Here is a 19,948-nt window from a genome sequence, read left to right as displayed (position 1 = left end):
GGGGATTGCATTGAATTTGTATATCACTTTGGGTAGTATGGACATTTTCACTATGTTGATTCTTCCAATCCAAGAGCATGGAATATCTTTCCATCTTCTTGTATCCTCTCTAATTTCTCTCAGCAGTGGTTTGTAGTTCTCATTATAGAGATTTTTCACCTCCTTGGTTAACTCAATTCCTAAGTATTTTATTTTTTTGGTGGCTATTGTAAATGGGCAGGCTTTCTTGATTTCTCCTTCTGCATGTTCACTATTGGAGAAAAGAAATGCTACTGATTTTTGTGTGTTGATTTTGTATCCTGCTACTGTGCTGAAATCATTTATCAATTCCAAGAGTTTTTTTGTAGAGGTTTTAGGCTGTTCGATATATAGGATCATGTCATCTGCAAACAGGGACAGTTTGACTTCATCTTTTCCAATCTGGATGCCCTTTATTTCCTTCTCTTCTCTGATTGCTCTGGCTAGTACTTCCAACACTATGTTGAATAGGAGTGGTGAGAGTGGGCATCCTTGTCTAGTGCCTGTTCTTAAAGGAAAAGCTTTCAGCTTTTCCCCATTCAGGATGATATTGGCAGTGGGTTTGTCATATATGGCTTTAATTATGTTGAGATACTTTCCCTCTATACCTAACAGGACCATATGATCATCTCTATAGATGCTGAAAAAGCATTTGATAAAGTTCAGCACTCATTCATGACAAAGAAGATCTTAATTCTAATCAATATTGCCATCAACACTGGCTTTGAAGAAATTACAATACTTTAGCCTGTGGAAGGGAGGACTGATGCTACTGGTAAAAATCAGGCAGGGGAGGATGGCTAGGAGCCAGGTGCACATCATCCTTCCCTTCTGCTTTAAGATAAAATTACCAGGCATAAAAGTCTTCTAACCATATTTTCCCCACCCTTCCAGTTAACAATAAAAGAAGAATGGCAGCAAGGTAGTTCTGCTTTTTCTCTGTCCTCTTTTAATATCACATCATTTGCATTAAGTATTGGACCTGTGTTTTTGTTCTTCTTGTCCACATGGTAACAAGTGTAACAGATGTTTCCTCAAAATCAAGGTGAGAAAAGGGGAATTATGTGGATCAAGGCAGTCATTCCTGAAAGCAGGCCAGTGTACTAGGATGTCTATGCTTTTCTTACACACTGTTCCACTGAGATTACAAATAACTGCAGGGGTGTGCCCCTTATTTACGGCAAGCTCAGTACATTACCCGCATGGCTTCCTGAATGTGATCCTGCCGAATCAGTTCTGCTGAGCAGTCCATGTACCACTTCAAACAGCGGATGAGCTCCCTGGGAAAGAGAACAGTTTCAGGAACCCTATTTTAATCCAAAAGCAATGAGCCTTAAATGTTTGTTTCCCTGAATGAGATAGAAAATAAGATATTGCTGATGAGCTTGGAGTGATGGATCCATTATAGTTCTGGAATTTTCAGATCATCTGAGACCAGACAACACTCCTTGTCCATAAGGAGTTGCCACTTTTTAATCAGCAATTACAATTACACTCTCCCTGACACACATTTCTTCTTTGATTACAAGAAAGTTTCCCCAAAGACTTAGACTGAATGTGTATTTTTGTTTTGCCTTAAATTGCTATGTCTCCAGAACACACAACACTGACTAATAAATAGTAGATTCTGAATAAAAGTGTATAATCCCATGTGTGACCCCCCCACCTCCCTACTTTGCTCCATCTTATCTATTTCCTTAGGATTAAGTTACCTGAGTAGAATGGAATTATGGGTCAGACAGTCTGCACATTTACATAACAACAAAGCATAGAGGTCAAGAGTATAGGCTATGTTCACATTTGAGGCTTCTCAGTATCTAGCTCTGCATCCTTAGGCAGGTTATTTAATCTCTCTTTGCCTCATTCTCTTCATTTACAATATGGAGGAAACAATAGTACATCTGGAAGTTACTGTGAATACTAATAGGATGGTATATATAAAACACATAGCATAGTGCCTACACTCCAAAGTGACATCAAAAGTATCAGAGTTCCAGTGATTCCATAGCTTCATCACTTCTGGGTTTCATGTTTTCAAAAATTGTGCTAATTCCAAGAAAAAAAAGAATTTTAAAAAAATTGTGCTAATTCCATAGAAGAAAATGGCAATGTCTTATTGCTTTAATGATCTTAGATAACCCATGTTTCTCATTTTTGTTTACTACTTATATTATCTCTTTTATGAACTGTCTTTACTTTCTTTGACATTTGTGGGTGCTATTTTAGCTCTTCACATGTTTCTCATGAAAAAAGCAAGATTTACTTTTAGCAGCTTTACCATTGTTCTTAGAAGGAAAAGTAGTATGGCAACTATGTATAAACTATGGTTTAAAATGTCAAATGAAAGGCCACAGCAACGTCATACCCAATGGTGAAAGACTGAAAACTTTTCCTCTAAGGTCAAGAATAAGACAAAAATGCTTGCTTTTGCCACTTTCATTCAACATAGTACTGAAGTCCTCGCCAGAGAAATTTAGGCAGGAAAAAGAAATAAAAGGCATCAAAATTGGAAAGGAAGTACTAAAATTCTCTCTGCTTTCAGATGACATGATCTTATATATAAAAAACCATGAAGATTCCACAAAAAAATCTGTTAGAACAAATTAATGAATTCAACAAAGTTATAGGACACAATATCAACAAAAAAATCAGTTGCATTTCTATATACTAACAATGAAGAATCCAAAAAGGCATTAGGAAAACAATTCCATTGACAATAGCATCAAAAAGAACAAAATACTTAAGAATAAACTTAAATAAGAAGGCAAAAGACTTGCACACAACATTGCTGAAAGAAACGAAAGAAGACACCAACAAATGGAAAGACATCCCATGTTCATGGAATCAAAGACTTAATATTGCTAAGACGTCAATACTACCCAAAGCAATCTACAGATTCAGTGTAAATCTTATCAAAATTTCAACAGCACTTTTTGTAGAAATAGAAAAATACATCCTAAGATTCATGTGGAATCTCAAGGGACCTGGAACAGCCAACTCGAACTTGGAAAAAAAGAACAAGGTCAGAAGTCTCACCCTTCCTGATTTCAAAACTTACTACAAAGCTACAGCAATCAAAACAATGGTGTACTGGCATAAAGACAGATATGGACAACAATGGAATAAAACAGCCCAGAAATAAACCCTTGGATATATAGTCAAATGATTTTCAACTGAGGTGCCAAGACCATTTAACGAGGAAAAACAGCCTTCAATAAATGAATGGTACTGGGAAAACTGGATATCCAACACTTATACAACATAGTTAAAATTAACTCAAAATGGATCAAAGACCTAAATGTAAGAACTAAAACTATAAATTTTTTTTTTTTTCCCTTGGGCAGCTGGCTGATAAGGAGATCTGAACCCTTGACCTTTGTGTTACCAGCACCATGCTCTCACAAGTGAGCTGTTTTAGTCCATTTTGTGTTGGTATAACAGAATACCTGAAACCGGGTAATTTTTAAAGAACAGAGGTTTATTTGGCTTATGATTCTGGGACAGCTGCATCTGGCATGGGCCTCAAGCTGCTTCTACTCATGGCAGAAAGCAGCAGGCAGCCAGGAGCAGGTACAAACAGATCACATGGTGAGGAAGCAAGAGAGGTGCCAGGGTCTTTTTAAACAACCAGCTCTCCAATCAGAGAAGAGAAGGAAATAAAGGGCATCCAGATTGGAAAAGATGAAGTCAAACTGTCCCTGTTTGCAGATGACATGATCCTATATATCGAACAGCCTAAAACCTCTACAAAAAAACTCTTGGAATTGATAAATGATTTCAGCACAGTAGCAGGATACAAAATTAACACACAAAAATCAGTAGCATTTCTTTTCTCCAATAGTGAACATGCAGAACGAGAAATCAAGAAAGCCTGCCCATTTACAATAGCTACCAAAAAAATAAAATACTTAGGAATTGAGTTAACCAAAGAGGTGAAAAATCTCTATAATGAAAACTACAAGCCACTGCTGAGAGAAATTAGAGAGGATACAAGAAGATGGAAAGCTATCCCATGCTCTTGGATTGGAAGAATCAACATAGTGAAAATGTCCATACTACCCAAAGTGATATACAAATTCAATGCAATCCCCATCAAAATTCCAATGACATTTTTCTCAGAAATGGAAAAAACTATCCAGTCATTTATATGGAACAATAAAAGACCATGCATAGCCAAAGCAATGCTGAGCAAAAAAAATAAAGCTGAAGGCATAACACTACTGGACTTTAAGCTATACTACAAAGCTATAATAACCAAAACAGTATGGTACTGGCATAAAAACAGACACACTGATCAATGGAATAGAATAGAGAATCCAGAAATCAACCCACACACTTACTGCCATCTGATCTTTGACAAAGGCACCAAGCCTATTCACTGGGGAAGGGACTGCCTCTTCAGCAAATGGTGCTGGGATAACTGGATATCCATATGCAGGAGAATGAAACTAGATCCATACCTCTCACCGTATACTAAAATCAACTCAAAATGGATTAAGGATTTAAATATAAACCCTGAAACAATAAAACTTCTTAAAGAAAACATAGGAGAAACACTTCAGGAAATAGGACTGGACACAGACTTCATGAACACGACCCCAAAAGCACGGGCAATCAAAGGAAAAATAAACAAATGGGATTATATCAAACTAAAAAGCTTCTGCACAGCCAAAGAAACAATTAACAGAGTTAAAAGACAACCAACAGAGTGGGAGAAAATATTTGCAAAATATACATCTGACAAAGGATTAATATCCAGAATATACAAGGAACTCAAACAACTTTACAAGAAGAAAACAAGCAACCCAATTAAAAAATGGGCAAAAGAGCTAAGCAGGCATTTCTCTAAGGAAGATATACAAATGGCCAACAGACATATGAAAAAATGCTCAACATCACTCAGCATCCGGGAAATGCAAATCAAAACCACACTGAGATACCACCTAACCCCAGTTAGGATGGCTAAAATCCAAAAGACTCTGAACAATAAATGCTGACGAGGTTGCGGAGAAAAAGGAACTCTCATACATTGTTGGTGGGACTGCAAAATGGTGCAGCCTCTATGGAAAATGGTATGGAGATTCCTCAAACAACTGCAGATAGATCTACCATACGACCCAGCTATCCCACTGTTGGGAATATACCCAGAGGAATGGAAATCATCAAGTCGAAGGTATACCTGTTCCCCAATGTTCATCGCAGCATTCTTTACAATAGCCAAGAGTTGGAACCAGCCCAAATGTCCATCATCAGATGAGTGGATACGGAAAATGTGGTACATCTACACAATGGAATACTACTCAGCTATAAAAACGAATGAAATACTGTCATTTGCAACAACATGGATGGACCTCGAGAGAATTATATTAAGTGAAACAAGTCAGGCACAGAAAGAGAAATACCACATGTTCTCACTTATTGGTGGGAGCTAAAAATTAATATATAAATTCACACACACACACACACACACACACACACACACACACACAAAACCGGGGGGCGGGGGGGAGAAGATATAACAACCACAATTACTTGAAGTTGATATGACAAGCAAACAGAAAGGACATTGTGGGGGGGGGGGGAGGGAGAAGGGAGGGAGGTTTTGGTGATGGGGAGCAATAATCAGCCACAATGTATATCGACAAAATAAAATTAAAAAGAAAAAAAGAGAGGACAACGACATTGGTTATTATTTTTTACTGTAAAAGACATTATGTAAAAAAAATAAATAAATAAAATAAAAAAATAAACAACCAGCTCTCATGGGAACTAACAGAGCGAGAACTCACCCATTAATCCCCCCACCCCCAGGGAGAGCATTAAACCATTCATGAGGGGTCCGCCCCCATGACTCAATCAGTTTCCAACACTGCCACACTGGGGATCAAATTTCCATATGAGTTTTGGTGGGTACAACACATCCAAACTCTATCATGAGCTAACCAGCTAACCCCTTAAAACTATAAAATTCTTAAAAGAAAATATAGGGGAAGGCCTTCATGACATTGGATCTGGCAATGATTTCTTAGATGATACTAAAAGCACAGGCAACAAAAGAAAAAAAATAGGTTAAGTTGGAACACATAAAAATTAAAAACTTCTGTGCATCAAAGGACACAATCAACAGAGTGAAAAGGCAAACCATGGACTGGAAAAAAATATTTACAAATCACATAACTGATAAGGGATTAATATCCAGAATATATAAAGAACTCCTACAACTCAACAAAAAACCCACCTGATTAAAAAATGGGCAAAGGACTTGAACAGACATTTCTCCAAAGAAGATATATAAATGGCTAATAAGCACATAAAAAGATGCTCAACAACACTAACTATTAAAAAAATGCAAATCAAAACTACAAGGAGACACCATTTCATACCCATTAGGATGGCTACTATCAAAAAACCAGAAAATAACAACTGTTGGTGAGATGAGAAAAAATTAAAACCACTGTGCATTGTTGAAAGGAATGTAAAATGGTGCAGCCACTGTGAAAAACAGTATGGTGGTTCCTCAAAAAATTAAACATAGAATTACCATATGATTCATCCATTCCACTTCTGGGTATATACCCAAAAGAGTGAAAGCAAGGTCTTGAAGAGATATCTGTATATCCATGGTTCACAGCAGTATTATTCACAATAGCTAAAAGGTAGAAGCAACTCAAGTGTCCATCAATGGGTGAATGGATGAATAGATAAACAAAAGGTGCTGTGTACAATAGAACATAATTCAGCCTTAAAAAGAAGGAAATTCTGACACACACTATAACATGGATGAAACTTGAAGACATTATGCTAAGTGAAACAAGCTACTCACAAAAGAACAAATACCGTATGATTCCACTTACATGAGGTACCTAGAATAAGCAAATTCCTAGGGACAGAAAATAGAATTGTGGTTGCCAGCGTCTGGGGGCAGGGAGAGTTATTGTTAATGGGGAGTTCTTTTTGTTACAGAGTTTCAGTTTTGCAAGATGAAAAGAGTTCTGGAGATAGATGAAGTTCTGCTGGTGGTTGCACACAATGTAACTATACATAACACCACTGGAACCATACACTTAGAAAATGGTTAAGATGATAAATTTCATGTAATGTATATTTTCCCACAATTAAAAAAAAAAGTCAGCTGAAAAAATGGTGGTTGCAGCTGAACTTTTTTAAAGCCCATCTTTCTGTTCAAGCACAAGTCCTAATAATGACACAAAATGCAACTTACTTGTATGCCAGGGCTCCAGCAAAGTGCTTCTGGATGTAAGTGTCCATCACAGGTCGGAAGTGAAAATACTTGATATCTCGGAGCAGGTTGATGATGAATACCTAGGAGAGATGGAGAGTAGACCACCATGGTTCACCAGAGGTCTCAAATATATTCCTAGCAGGAAACAGACTCTTGCTTCTTCAAGAAATGGCAAACTGCCAAAATATTCTCTAGTGTTCCCCACTGGTACTGAATGTAAAATTTCCATTCTATATCTGTATTTCTGTCTTTTCTTTTCCTACCACCTTCAGCCTCCCAATCCAGACCTACCCTTAGCTTCTCCCTTCACAATAATGCTGGGTGGTATGATATAGACCAGAGGAAGGCAAAACAATACCTGTGCAGATGGCATAAAAACTAAGACATACCCAAAAACTTGCAAAAGAGAGGGAGGGGGAAAAAAAAAAAAGATTGTCCTCTAAGCCAAATCAGCCTATGAAAGGCTGTGCCCTTCAGAAATGGGGCTGGTGGCCAGGGAGGTGAGAAAGAAGAAAGCTAGAGGTAAAAACTATGCAAGTGCCCGTTCCAACTTTCGCCTCTGCTCCTCATCTATCACGTAGACTGAAGTATCTGGTTCTCCTTGAATATACAGCCCTCCCATGGGACTGATATATTAAGCAAAATGTATTAAACATTCAAATCACTGTCCATTCTCACTAAGCAATCTTCTAAGACTCTGGTTCTGAAACAACTGCACAGGGAAAAGAGTCTCCAGAAACCTTTGGAACTGCACAGGTCTCCAGAGACCAACATGAGTGAGTCTCTACTTTTCCTGGTGGTTATATCCTACTTTGTAAGTGAAATGTGCTGTCTAGTTTCCTCTATTAGTCCCTGGGCCTCTTGCTAGTGCAGGCTACTATTTCAGGGGCTAGGTAATCCTGCAATAGTGATAAAATTGAGGATCCAGAACTATAAAGCCAAGGTCTGGATCTGACCATGATGAATTCTTCAAATTTGATCTTAGAAGGATATGCCCGGTAGATTGGTTGGTTGGTCTTCCTTGGGTTATACTCAGTCTGTTTTCTATAGGAAATATCTATACCTTGTGCTGACTCACTCTAATAAAACTGCTTCCCTTAGATTTTTTTGAAATATATCATAAAAAAATTAATAAAAATGAAAAGTAAGGGAGGTAACTTACCAGAGACTGAAAAACTAACAGGCCGTATTTCTCTGTATTATCATCTAAAATCACAAAGAGTGTATCTAAGATGTCCTGCAGAAACTGAAACAACATAAAAAGCAGAGGGCTCAGGTCTCAGGACCTTGCATGCACGGTCAAACTTCCATACACCAATGAATTTATCTCCCAATAAACAAACTGAAAGATCTCTTAGGATCTCAAAACACCACTTAAAAATCATATAGTACTCTGTCTCCACCTAGCTAAGGGATAGCTAGGTGGACTTATGGTGTTTGCTAATAGCTTGAAGGGCCTTAAGAGAGACCTAAAGAGGTTCTTCCTGTCGAGTAAATGATAAACTTCTAAGGAAAGAGCAATTATCTAAAAAACATAGAACACCCATGCAGATTAGCAAATTTGAAATAAAAAAAATCTTAGGACACCCATGCAGAATAGCAATTTTAAACCAAAACAATCTAAATGATTCTGATGTCAAATCCATTTTGAGAAAAACAGTTCAATTCTTAGGACCTCAAAGAATTCAGTAGTCCATTGCTCTCTACCATGGCCTAACTATATAGAGTGTATTTGAATGAGGGTGTGGCAAGCTAGGCTTTCTATACCTACAGAAACTATTTTTGGGTGTAGGAATTAGTATCCCAGGAAAAGGGAGAATGTACCCAATGAGGGCAGTCGATTAGGGTAAAAAATTTGGCAGTGTTTGTTCGTAGTTTTTGAGCACGTCTGTTTCTTTTTGAGATGCAAAAACAAAGGGACAGAATAATACGATGGATGCTGGCAGTCTTTCTTTAAAAATCAAATCTAAAATTCTGCCAGTCAAATCCCAATTTAAATAATACAATGTTTACAATTTATTTCAAAACAATAGGAGGTAAAAGGCATAGATTGGGGTGTTGATGGGACAGGGCTGGCTATGGGTTAATGGTTGCTGGGGCTGGGTGAGGGATACATGTAGAGTTTATTCTGTCTACTTTTGTGTGTGCTTGAAATTTTCCAATAAAAAGTAAAAAATATGTATATTTCAAAATGCCAAGCACATTCTCTTCATATTCTCTTCTGGCTGGCTGGAGACAAATTATAGATGCTAAAAACAGATATACCAGTACGATGTTCTCTTATACAGAACACTTACCCTTATAAAGACCACAGACTTCTTAATACCTTGTCTGTTTACTGGTTGCTATTTTTAATATCCTTAGAAGGAAAATATGAGTATAAATTTATCTTAAGTTTCAAAACTAGCATTAGATTGCTTGTGAAGAGTTTTTAAAATTTTTATGATAATTTGATCAATTGATTCAAACAAAATTCATATATTAACTTTGGAGATACTTTATTGCATATTTTTGATTCAATGGAGCCATAAAATGAAAGCACAGACAGTGAGTGCATCTGTGCTAACTGATTTGATACTTGCAATGGCAGAGGTAAGAATGCCCATTAGACAGGATACCTTCTACAGATTTAATCGCTAGCCTACATTCCATTGCTCTTGCTGATGACCTAAAGCACCTCTACTTTCCTCAGTAGAGTTCAGTCTATTGTGTAGGATTCACCTGCTGGGCTTTTACCACCAGGAAATACCTGGGGGTTTTCTTGAGCTAAAACCAGGTAGGCAAACACTCTGCCCAGAGAAGCCCTACAAAGACAACTGGGAACTGGCAATGTTGCTGTCAGCCTGTTAAGGCCATTCGATGGGAAATGGTACAAAGGCACATGGAGAAAGCAGTTTAGGTAAAGGGTGAGGAAGGATTCCCCCATATGGACTCCGAGTGAGAGACTGGACAAAATCAGCAGCTGTAAGTTAGTGAACAGCATTCATAATTCTTATAATCAGGAGAGTAAAGCCAGAAAGACATCAAGCTGGGTTGTGATAAAAGGGTTACAAAGTAAAAAAAAAAAAGTGAGAAAGAGACCTAAAGAAGGGAGAGGAGACCTAAAGGAATAAGGGCAGCACAAAACATTAGGATTATTTCTGAGAGTATACTTTCACCATTATCCTTTGATTATCATTTTGCTCTCTTAGAAGAAAATCAAGTCAGAAAATAAGGTATGTAACTTAAACATAGTTTTTAAAAGGTAATAAAGCTTACATGATACATACTTTTTTTTTAAAGAAGCTAACAAAAAAACTAAGAATAAAACCAAAAAACACCCTATGTTTTCTCAAATATGACCCCAAAGGCACAGGCAACAAAAACAAAAATAAATGGCACTGCATCAAACTAAAAAGCTTCTGCAGAACAAAAGAAACAATAGAGTGAAGAGACAACCCTTGGATTGGGAGAAAATATTTGCCAACCACACCTCTGATAAGTGGCTGATATCCAAAATACAAGGTACTTTTAGAAACTTCATGGAAGATAATTATTACCTTTTAATTTTATTTTTCTATGAACTTTTTGAAGTACCCTTCTGTGTAAGGTACTCAAACAACTCAACAGCAAGAAAACAAATAACCCAATCAAAAAATAGGCAAAGGATCTAAATAGATAATTCTTGAAAGAAGATATACAAATGCCCAAAAGATAAAAAATGCTCATCATCACTAATCATCAGGGAAATGCAAATTAAAACCACAATGAGATATCACCTCATATCAGTTAGAATGGCTATTATCAAAAGGAGGAAAGATAATTGACGGGAATATGAATTAATATAGCCATTACAGAAAACAGTATGGAAGTTCCTCAGAAAACTAAAAATAGTATTACTATATGACCAAGCAATCCCACTACTGGGTATATACATCCAAAGGAATTGAAATCAGTATGCTGAAGAAATATCTGCACTCCCATGTTCATTCCACATTATTCACAATAGCTAAGATACGGAAGCAACTTAGTTGTCTACCACCAGATAAATAAATAAAGAAAATGTATAATGGAATACACAAGAGAATACTATTCAGCCTTAAAAAGGGGGGAAATCCTGTCATTTTTGACAACATGGATGAACCTGGAGGACATCATATAACTGAAATAAGCCAGGCATAGAAAGACAAATACCACATGATCTCACTCTCATGTGAAATCTAAAAAAGTTGAACTCATAGAAGTAGAGAGCAGAATCATGGATACCAGAGGCTTGGGCAGGGAGATGATTGGGGAAAGAAGAGATGTTGAAAGTTTCAGTTAGACAGGAGGATTAAGCTTTAGTGATATACTGTACAGAATAGTGACTACAGTAAATAATAAAGCATTATATATTTCAAAATTGCCAGAAGAGTAGATTTTAAATGTTTTCACCACACAAAAAAGATAAGTATGGGAGGTAATGGATTTGTTAGTTAGGCTGATTTAATTATTCCACATTGTAAATATATATCAAAACATCATCTTGTACCCCATAAATATATACAATTATTATTGGTAAATTCAAAATAAATAAAATATAAAAATACTCTAAGAAAAATAAGCTAACAAAACAACTTAGAAAAAAACCAACCCCCACAAAACCTCCTGAACTATTCCTATTCACCTGTTATATATCTGGAGAAATGTTCTTAGAGGCTTAACTGGCAGAAATCATTGGGAAGTAAGGTCTTCTGCCCATATTCTTCCTCAAGTAGTATGTTCAAATTACATGAAAGACATACCTTAACAATTTCCTCCCCACATACATGCCGCAGCCGCCCTAGAATGTCCATGATCCGGTCTGGGAAGGCCTTCCATTTCAGCAGAGCAAGGAGGTCCACTAAAAAGCAAGCCCAAAAGATGGTGAACCCTGGCTATTCCAAGGTCAAGCAAGGCCCAGACTCTCCCAGCCACGGACATGTGGGATCTAGAGGAAAAAGAACTAGCTGCAAGCATCACAACAGATTCTTTAGTGCTGAGATCAAGGCCAAAGACACATCTATGAACCTTGGATGTTTACTTTCAAGCTATTAAAACCATGGGAAACTTGAAGGCTGCTACTGCTGAGTGATTCCTTCAACTTCAAACAAAGAGAAGCTCCTTGAAGAAGCAATAATTTCTGTCTCCCTTAATAAGCACTAGCAATGTGGAGCCAAGAATTGAGGAAAGTGGAGGGTACCACCCTGCAGGCACCATCACCTACCATTCTGAGTGAGTTTGGTAGAGGAGAGCTGTGTGGAAATGAAGAAAGACTCTTTGGTGCTGCGCTGGAAGATGAGGCTGGAAGGTATATTAGGACAGCCATTGTAGTCCTCTTTGCAGCAGGGCAGGCCCAGGTACAGAGCATGGTTGTTAAACGTGCTATTCTCGTCACACTGTAGGCAAAAGCAAAGAACAGAGTATGTTTCCTGATCCATGTCATCTGCAAAAACCAGGTCCCAGGGAATTTCTGAGTTGATGTTTGCTCTTATCTTCCTGAGGCTGGACGTGGTCCTCTTGGAAGAGTGATTTCTGTTCAGAAACTTATCAGAACAGCTCATGTGCCTTTTAAACAGAACAAGGTAGGGTATGTGGCCTCTAACTTGTGTGTGAGTAACCTTGGGTAGCAGCTATGCTGTGACAGCTGACAATACCATAATCTCAAATAGCATGTCTCGGAATGTACTAGCCCAGACTACAATGGCACAGGGGTTATAATGGATTTCCATCCAGTAGAGTGGGAAGTAGGAAAGAAAAAGCCTGTTGGCATATCTGTGGGAGGAAGTCCACTGCACTTAGAAGATAAAAGCCTGCCCACAAGTGTCCTGTTGTCACCCACCAGCATACCACCCTGGATCTTCTAGATGGCCCAATGAAAACCACCTAACTTGAGGATCACATGTGAGAGTGGTCTCAGGGGTGTGAGGGGTGGGGATAAAAGACAGCCAGTCCCCATACCTTGTAGACATACAGTTCATGAATATCATCTGAGAGGGTGGTGCCATCATCACGCATCAGGGGTGAGAATGCAAAGCCAAAGAGTTTCTTTTCCCCTTTGTCCTTTGCTGCAATCAGAGCCAAATGTTAGTTGTTTTTGTCCTCTACTTTACTTTTTAACAGAAATTCCCCTTGTGCTTATCACCTACACTATTTTGCCTCTTACTTCTTTCACTAACTAGGTAGAAACCAGACTGCAGGAATGATGAGAAATGTATTGAAATGAGTTTCTATTTACACCCCCAGGTATATATACTACCTAGACCCAAACAAAAACTAAATTGCTGGTGTTGATGAACTAGGGGATCTTTAAGAAGCAGTTTAGTAGGTGCAAAGGAAACACCCAAAGGAGAATAACACTGAATAGTTTCAGACACTAGGTCAAACACTAGGAAGGGCTAACACCAGACCCCATGGTTTTGAATCACTGCTTTCACACTCCAAAGAACAGCCTCTGATGACAACCCATCTCTGAGTATCCATTTATTCCCAAATCATTTTTTTGCCCCCAAAATAAGAACCCTCTTAATTCTGTTACACAGAGGTTAGAGTTATATTCACATCCTCAAGGAAATGCAGAAGGAAGCTTCACTCACTGGAACAGTGCCTGAACTCGAAGCGCAAGTGGGAGCCCCGGAACCGGTCAATGGGGATAGGCAATTTGATAATTTCTCCCCAACGAGGACTATTGCTGTGGTACAGGACGAAGGAGTGGTAGGAACTCCTATTTGGCTCTCCAGAACCCAAGCTGATGCAATCCTGAAAGACAGAAACAAAATAAGGTGTCATCTTGCTTGGGTGAGCACCGAGATTTCTCTGCATCACTAGGACACTTTACTTTCTCCTGTGTGGAGGTCTCGTTTTTGCACCAGACAAAATCTACGAGATAAGAAAGTGCATTTGACTTAAATTTAATACTTTTGGAAGCAACTATAATAATGGTATAAGGAAGTAGCAGTTACAATGTTCCTTGTTTTCCTTGGGGAAGAAGTAAACACACATACGCTCAACAAGTTGGAGAGAAGCTGGGTGGTACATCTGAATCACTAAGGTAGACTCTTTATCCTCACTAAGAAAGGAAACAAGTTCCATAGAAGTCTACTGTACATGACATTTTGCCTGACCATGAAAAAAAATTTAAATACAAGTTAAAGAGAGCCTGATTTAAAATTTTCCTCAGCCCAATGTTGGAATGGAATTTTAGGTCACCCTTGGCTAACTTTTGATGGATATAAACAATGTAGGCCAGATTTAACTTGACCCTGGCTCCCAGATATTGCCCCTGCCCTGAAGAACAGGAAGCTTTGGGCAACACAGTTGAGAGCAGCTCCCTGTCCACAAAGGGGTGATGTGACCAGCTGACAGCTCTGCTGTCCTTGGCACTCTCCATGCAAACATGCCTAGGTCCTTGACTTTTTTTTTTAAATTTAGGTGAAATAATTGACTTGGGTTTTTTAAATGACGTACAAATCATCACTTCTACTACTATTTCAACATTCTGCTCTATTTCTGTCTTGCTTTGGGAGATGACTTCAACTAATTTTAACTTTTTCCTTTGCAATACAGTGATGATCATCTGTTCTGCTAACCTCACAGGGCTGTTGCCAACACACAGAAGGATTGTAAAACACTCATTAGCAGCCTTCTACCAAGTACACCTCAAATGATGTCTTGTTATTCACCAGGGATTTCACCATGACATAACTGAGGGAAAAACTGACATAATGAAAACAGAAAAACAGTACTTCAGGTCTTCACTTCCAGTGGAGGGTGACAGAGGATCCTTGCACTACATCAGCTAGAAATAATTTTTCAGGCCCTTAGTCTGCCGTTCTTTCTCCCATAACTTGGTACCAGCAAGTACCACTGTTGACCAAAGTGCAAATATAACTTTCTGAATCAGCTCAAGGAATAAAAAGGCAGGCTGGAACCTAATAACATTTACCAAAAGTAGGCAGCTCTATGCTAGGAAGAATGGCAAAAGAGGTAACATGTAGGACATAACTAGAGGGAACAGGTCTAAATTGGAGCAGAAGGGATTCAGGTCAGACACTAAGAAGAATTTCTGTAAAGGCTGTGTGACACTGGAATCATTATCAAAGCACACTGTAGGGTTTCCTTGAAGGAAAAGGTAGAGAAGAATACATATGGGGTGATTTGAATTCAGTCCTGCCTGAAGGGAATGGGCCTCTTGACAAAATCCACAGAAGCACAAAAATTATTAAAGAATTTGCCTCTATTCCAAATAATTGACTGGCAAGCCTTACCTTCAAGATTTCTCCATCTGCGTAAAGCACATACATGGTCACTTCAATATTCTTTTGTACACTCTTTCCCCCTCTCTCGAAATCTCCCTTCTCCAGGGTTAGGTACAGGTCATTGCGGATATCGCCTGTGGGAGGAAACAAAATACCCTGTCTTCATGACCAGAGAAGCCACACTGCCCCATTTGCATGGAGGACCAGACTAGCATTTTGATCCTCCAGGGTTCAGGTGAGTGCTCAGGGCATTCCAAGCTTGGTTAATAACAATGGATATTCTACCAGTATCAGTGCGGCAGTACTCAGGTTGGTTAGTTATATGTTCTCTAAGTCTGAATTCTAAAGGTATTCACCACAGCTTGCCCAGGGTAGAGAATCATTTCTCACATTGTAGGTGCTCAGACTGTTCAGTCTCCATCTCCTCCAGAAGAATGGCTGCAATCTAAGCCTCCCAAAGAGATAAGACTTTAGAATCAACAGGAATAACACTTATTTTAATCATGTCTATGTCTTAACTACTAATTGTACCTTTTTTTCCTCAAAAAAAAAAGTTTCTTTTCTTTCACAGGTTTTCTTTTTGCAATCCCCACACCTCCTTCTAAGTCTGACTAGAAGACATATTACATCTCCTTCCTTCTGGAGGCTTTGTTCCAAATTCCATTCCCTGCAGAAGTGCCAGGCAGAGATCACTGGACTGTCAGTTTTTCTTCTTTTTGTCTGCAAGTGTTCAGGAAGAAGATCACGCTCCAGAAGCACAGGTGCTAAGTCAATGGGGCAACCATATGTTGTGCTCTCGTTGCTTCCCTTTGCTGACTCCAGCCCATTTTGCCCATCTCTGCTGCTCAAGACTGGGCAGGATAAACTCTAACTACAAGTCCAAAATGACCCAACTCACATCTCCCTTTTTAGGGGGAACAGGGTTGCCTGTTCATGTGTATTTAGGCTGCTTTAAGTTTCTAAATCTGTGACATGATAGTTTTACTCACATATTCTAAAGAAATTTTTTGACTTTCAAAAAAACATAGTAAAGGCTGTGGGGAAAAAACCTTCAAAAAAGAAAATGGCAAAGGAAAACAGTCTCAAGACCAAAGTGAAGATGTGTTAGCAGCCTGAAGAAACCAACTGAGAGGTGATGAAACAATTAACTTGCAAAACAAGCCAGTTCAGAGGCCAGATATTCTTTCCACTTCAGTTTTTAGAAAAATTGGCACACTGAAATATGTTCATTACCTGGAATCACAATGACAGGAACAGGGTTTGTTTTGGTTTGGTAAGTGAGTTTTCTGGTTTGGTCAGAGATACATGACAATGCTTTCTTTTCTGCACTGACTGCCTGTCTAATTGTGGGAGCATCTGAATGTTTCGCATGCATGAAACAGGGATAGACCAGGACTGGCATAATTGTAAGGCTTTCAAGGTCTCATGACTCGTCCTTCCATTCTTCAGGTCACCTTCCTATCCCAGAGGTGCAATCTTGCAATCACAGTTATCTGGTTGCACAATGAAGGTTCACAAAATACTTTGGTTCAAGTGGGGAAGAGCAGGCCATGACAAGCAATTAATTATTTTCTGAAAGCCCTGAAAACTTTCTCTAGTGTATGAAAGCCATCCTGGTCCCCAAATAAGCAGTCTTGAGGCTACCATGAAGGGAAGAGGAAAATGTGTTCTGAAAATCATACATAAATACAACTATTGCATAAATGGGGAGGCCTTGAGGGTGTCCATCCTTGCAACATGCATGGACTTTCCTCCTGGTTTGGGCAGAGCCTCTGCTTTGATTTCTGATGAGTTTGGAACCTTTGCTTCCTTTGGACATCCCTGCTTGGGCCCTCCTATCATACTATTAATAGCACTCAGTTGTGCAGGTGGGGTGGTAAAGGCAAGTAAAAAGAGAAAGGAATCTTAAATTCATCAGTTTTTTACTGTCAGAGGCTAAATAAAATCAGTACTGAAAGTAAAATTCAAATTTAACAGGAAACTTTACTATGGGTTATTGCTATTATAATGGGATAAATCAGAGCTTGTGACACCCAGAATTTTTAACAACAGAGCTGCCTTCTGATAAAAGCCTTTTAGTTGCACATTAGCTTTCCTGTGGCATTTAAATAATTCAGTTTCTGGACTGATTTAACATAAAGTGAATAGTCTGGAAAATTTTAATGCCGAATCTGAAGAATAGGTGCTGGGTTTATTTCCTTGGTTTGCACTGTCTGGAAGTTATTCTCAAGATGATCCATGTGGCTTTTAAAAGCAGATATCTACTGGCTACCAGCAATATTATTCTAGTTAGTACAAACATTTCTAATTTCTATGGTGCTATATACAGGTTAACCATGCTACAATAAACATGTCTTTCAAATGAAATATTTTCAAACTTTTCTTGGCAATATATGATATAGAATACTAATATGAAACTAGGCATTGTCTTGGAGACTGTTAATGACAGAATTTGATCTGTGTTGATTTTACAGTTTAAGTTCATAGTTTCTGAGCAGGGCACTTTACACCAAAACACCAATTTCAAAATGGAATGATTGAGCTAGATATTTCCACAGTTTTCATCCTTTTTAAAACAAATGCCTTTGGTGATCATCTAGATGAGAAAATGTATCAATACAAGCAACTGTACCCTCTGAGTTATAGACTAAAGCAGCTTGATTTCACAAGTCTTTGGCTGCTCTTTATCTGAAGAACAGACCTGCCTAGACCAGAGCTGTTTTCAGTCAGCATAGGTATCAGGCTGCCTTACGAGTTTCAATTTTGCAAATTATGGTTTCAATTTCAAGAATGGCACTTTGTGAAAGTTAGTGTTGCTGGGCAGGGTGACGGAGTAGGTGAGGGGACTCCTTCTTGTGAAAAGCTCTCTGGGGGAATAATTTGTTTCTCCCCAATTCTTCCAGAACTAAGAAAAAGCCTCAGAAGAAGCAAATGTGAAAAACTCCAGGGACCTAATGACCCAGGCCTGCCTCCCAGAGTTCCCCTGCTCTTTCACTGACCCTATTGTATGTTACATGCTGACAAATTATACCAGTAGAATCATGTCTTTTGGTTAAACCTCTGCCTCCAGGAGGCTACTGTCAACTTTACCACTGGTTGCCAGGAAACATTAACAGGAGAGGAGGGCAGACACACTAAAATGAGGATGGGAAAGAGAAGGTCTGAGCAGTGGTTTTGGAGGTTAGTTTGCAGACCACTGCCTGGCTGGTTGTATCTGAATCACCTGAGGAGCTTGCTAAAAATAAATCTCTAGAATCCACCCCTTGAGATTCTAGTGGGTCTTGTGTACATACATATATTAAACAAAAATCACCCAGTAATTCTGATGTTCTCAATGGTTTAATGCTAGGGGACCAGAACACAGGGATCCGCTGGGAGGACAGTGATAAGGTTTGGCAAGAGTTGGAGGGTTGGGGAGCTCCTAGGCAGCATGAAAGAGTGCTTGGAGGGTGAAAATTTTCTGTAGGGAGTGGGAGTAGAAATTGCTGAGAGTGGCTTTTGTGATGGATCTTTCTTTTAGGAAGGGCCTTGGGCAGCCCTGCCTCTCTTTGTTGGGTACCCTCTGCTTCCTAAGGTTGGTAGAACAACTTAGTTGCTCAGTGCTCAGGTGATATGCAACAGAATTTCTTTTTTTTTTTTTTTTTTTTAAAGATGACCGGTAAGGGGATCTTAACCCTTGACTTGGTGTTGGCAGCACCACGCTCAGCCAGTGAGCGAACCGGCCATCCGTATATGGGATCCGAACCCAGGGCCTTGGTGTTATCAGCACCGCACTCTCCCGAGTGAGCCACGGGCCGGCCCGCAACAGAATTTCTTGAATGGGGGCGAATGACTTGACTTTATTCTTGTAAGAGGACTTCAGAATAGTCTTTGCCCCTTTCACAGTCTTGCACAACAGCCAATGACAGCTGTTGGTACAGCTGCAGGTTAGAGAATTAGGTACTTAAGTTTGAAGGGGTTGGCAAACTTTTTCTGTAAAAGACCAAACAGTAAATATTTTAGGATTTGTGGGTCACATATGTCTCTGTCACATGTTCTTTAAAAAACCCTTTTAAAATGTAAAAAACCATTTTTAGCTGGCAAGCAGTACAAAAACAGACTGCTGCTGGATATGACCTATATGACCTGGATATGGGGTGTATTTTGCTGATACGTGGCTTGAAATGTTTATGTGTAAAGAACAGTTGCACTGCACTACAACTACACATCAAAAATCCAGATTCCTGGGAACTACCCAAACAGCTACTGGGAAGGAGCAAGGTAATGAAACTGAGGTTCTCTTATTATGACTGGGACTGGCCTGACATACTCTGAGGTCCTTACAAAGTGAGAGGTCTTAGAAGGAAACAGTGCCTATCAACCAGTAGGAATCTTAGGGGCTGGGGAGCCCTGTAACAGAGTTGTCAAGTGCCATGGCATCCAGCAATGATAG

At 39.0% G+C, this 19,948-nt stretch overlaps 1 protein-coding gene across 1 annotated transcript in view; it reads right to left on the bottom strand.

Moving 5' to 3' along the window:
* The window catches only part of DOCK3 (dedicator of cytokinesis 3), a 390,304-nt gene that overhangs the window by 87,403 nt on the left and 282,953 nt on the right, over window positions 1-19,948 (bottom strand). Inside the window, exons 15-22 of the mRNA XM_063113398.1 lie at window positions 15,526-15,650; window positions 13,855-14,017; window positions 13,220-13,326; window positions 12,486-12,657; window positions 12,025-12,122; window positions 8,424-8,507; window positions 7,241-7,341; window positions 1,217-1,298 (exon numbers count right to left, since the gene is read on the bottom strand). Of these exons, the coding sequence (XP_062969468.1) occupies window positions 1,217-1,298; window positions 7,241-7,341; window positions 8,424-8,507; window positions 12,025-12,122; window positions 12,486-12,657; window positions 13,220-13,326; window positions 13,855-14,017; window positions 15,526-15,650 (932 nt within the window). The remainder of the gene's footprint in view (window positions 1-1,216; window positions 1,299-7,240; window positions 7,342-8,423; window positions 8,508-12,024; window positions 12,123-12,485; window positions 12,658-13,219; window positions 13,327-13,854; window positions 14,018-15,525; window positions 15,651-19,948) is intronic.

This window comes from Cynocephalus volans, chromosome 11 (genome assembly GCF_027409185.1).
Source record: "Cynocephalus volans isolate mCynVol1 chromosome 11, mCynVol1.pri, whole genome shotgun sequence".
Lineage (NCBI taxonomy): Eukaryota > Metazoa > Chordata > Mammalia > Dermoptera > Cynocephalidae > Cynocephalus > Cynocephalus volans.
The sequence above is the reverse complement of the archived record's forward strand: the minus strand, read 5'-3'. Positions and strand labels throughout refer to the sequence as shown.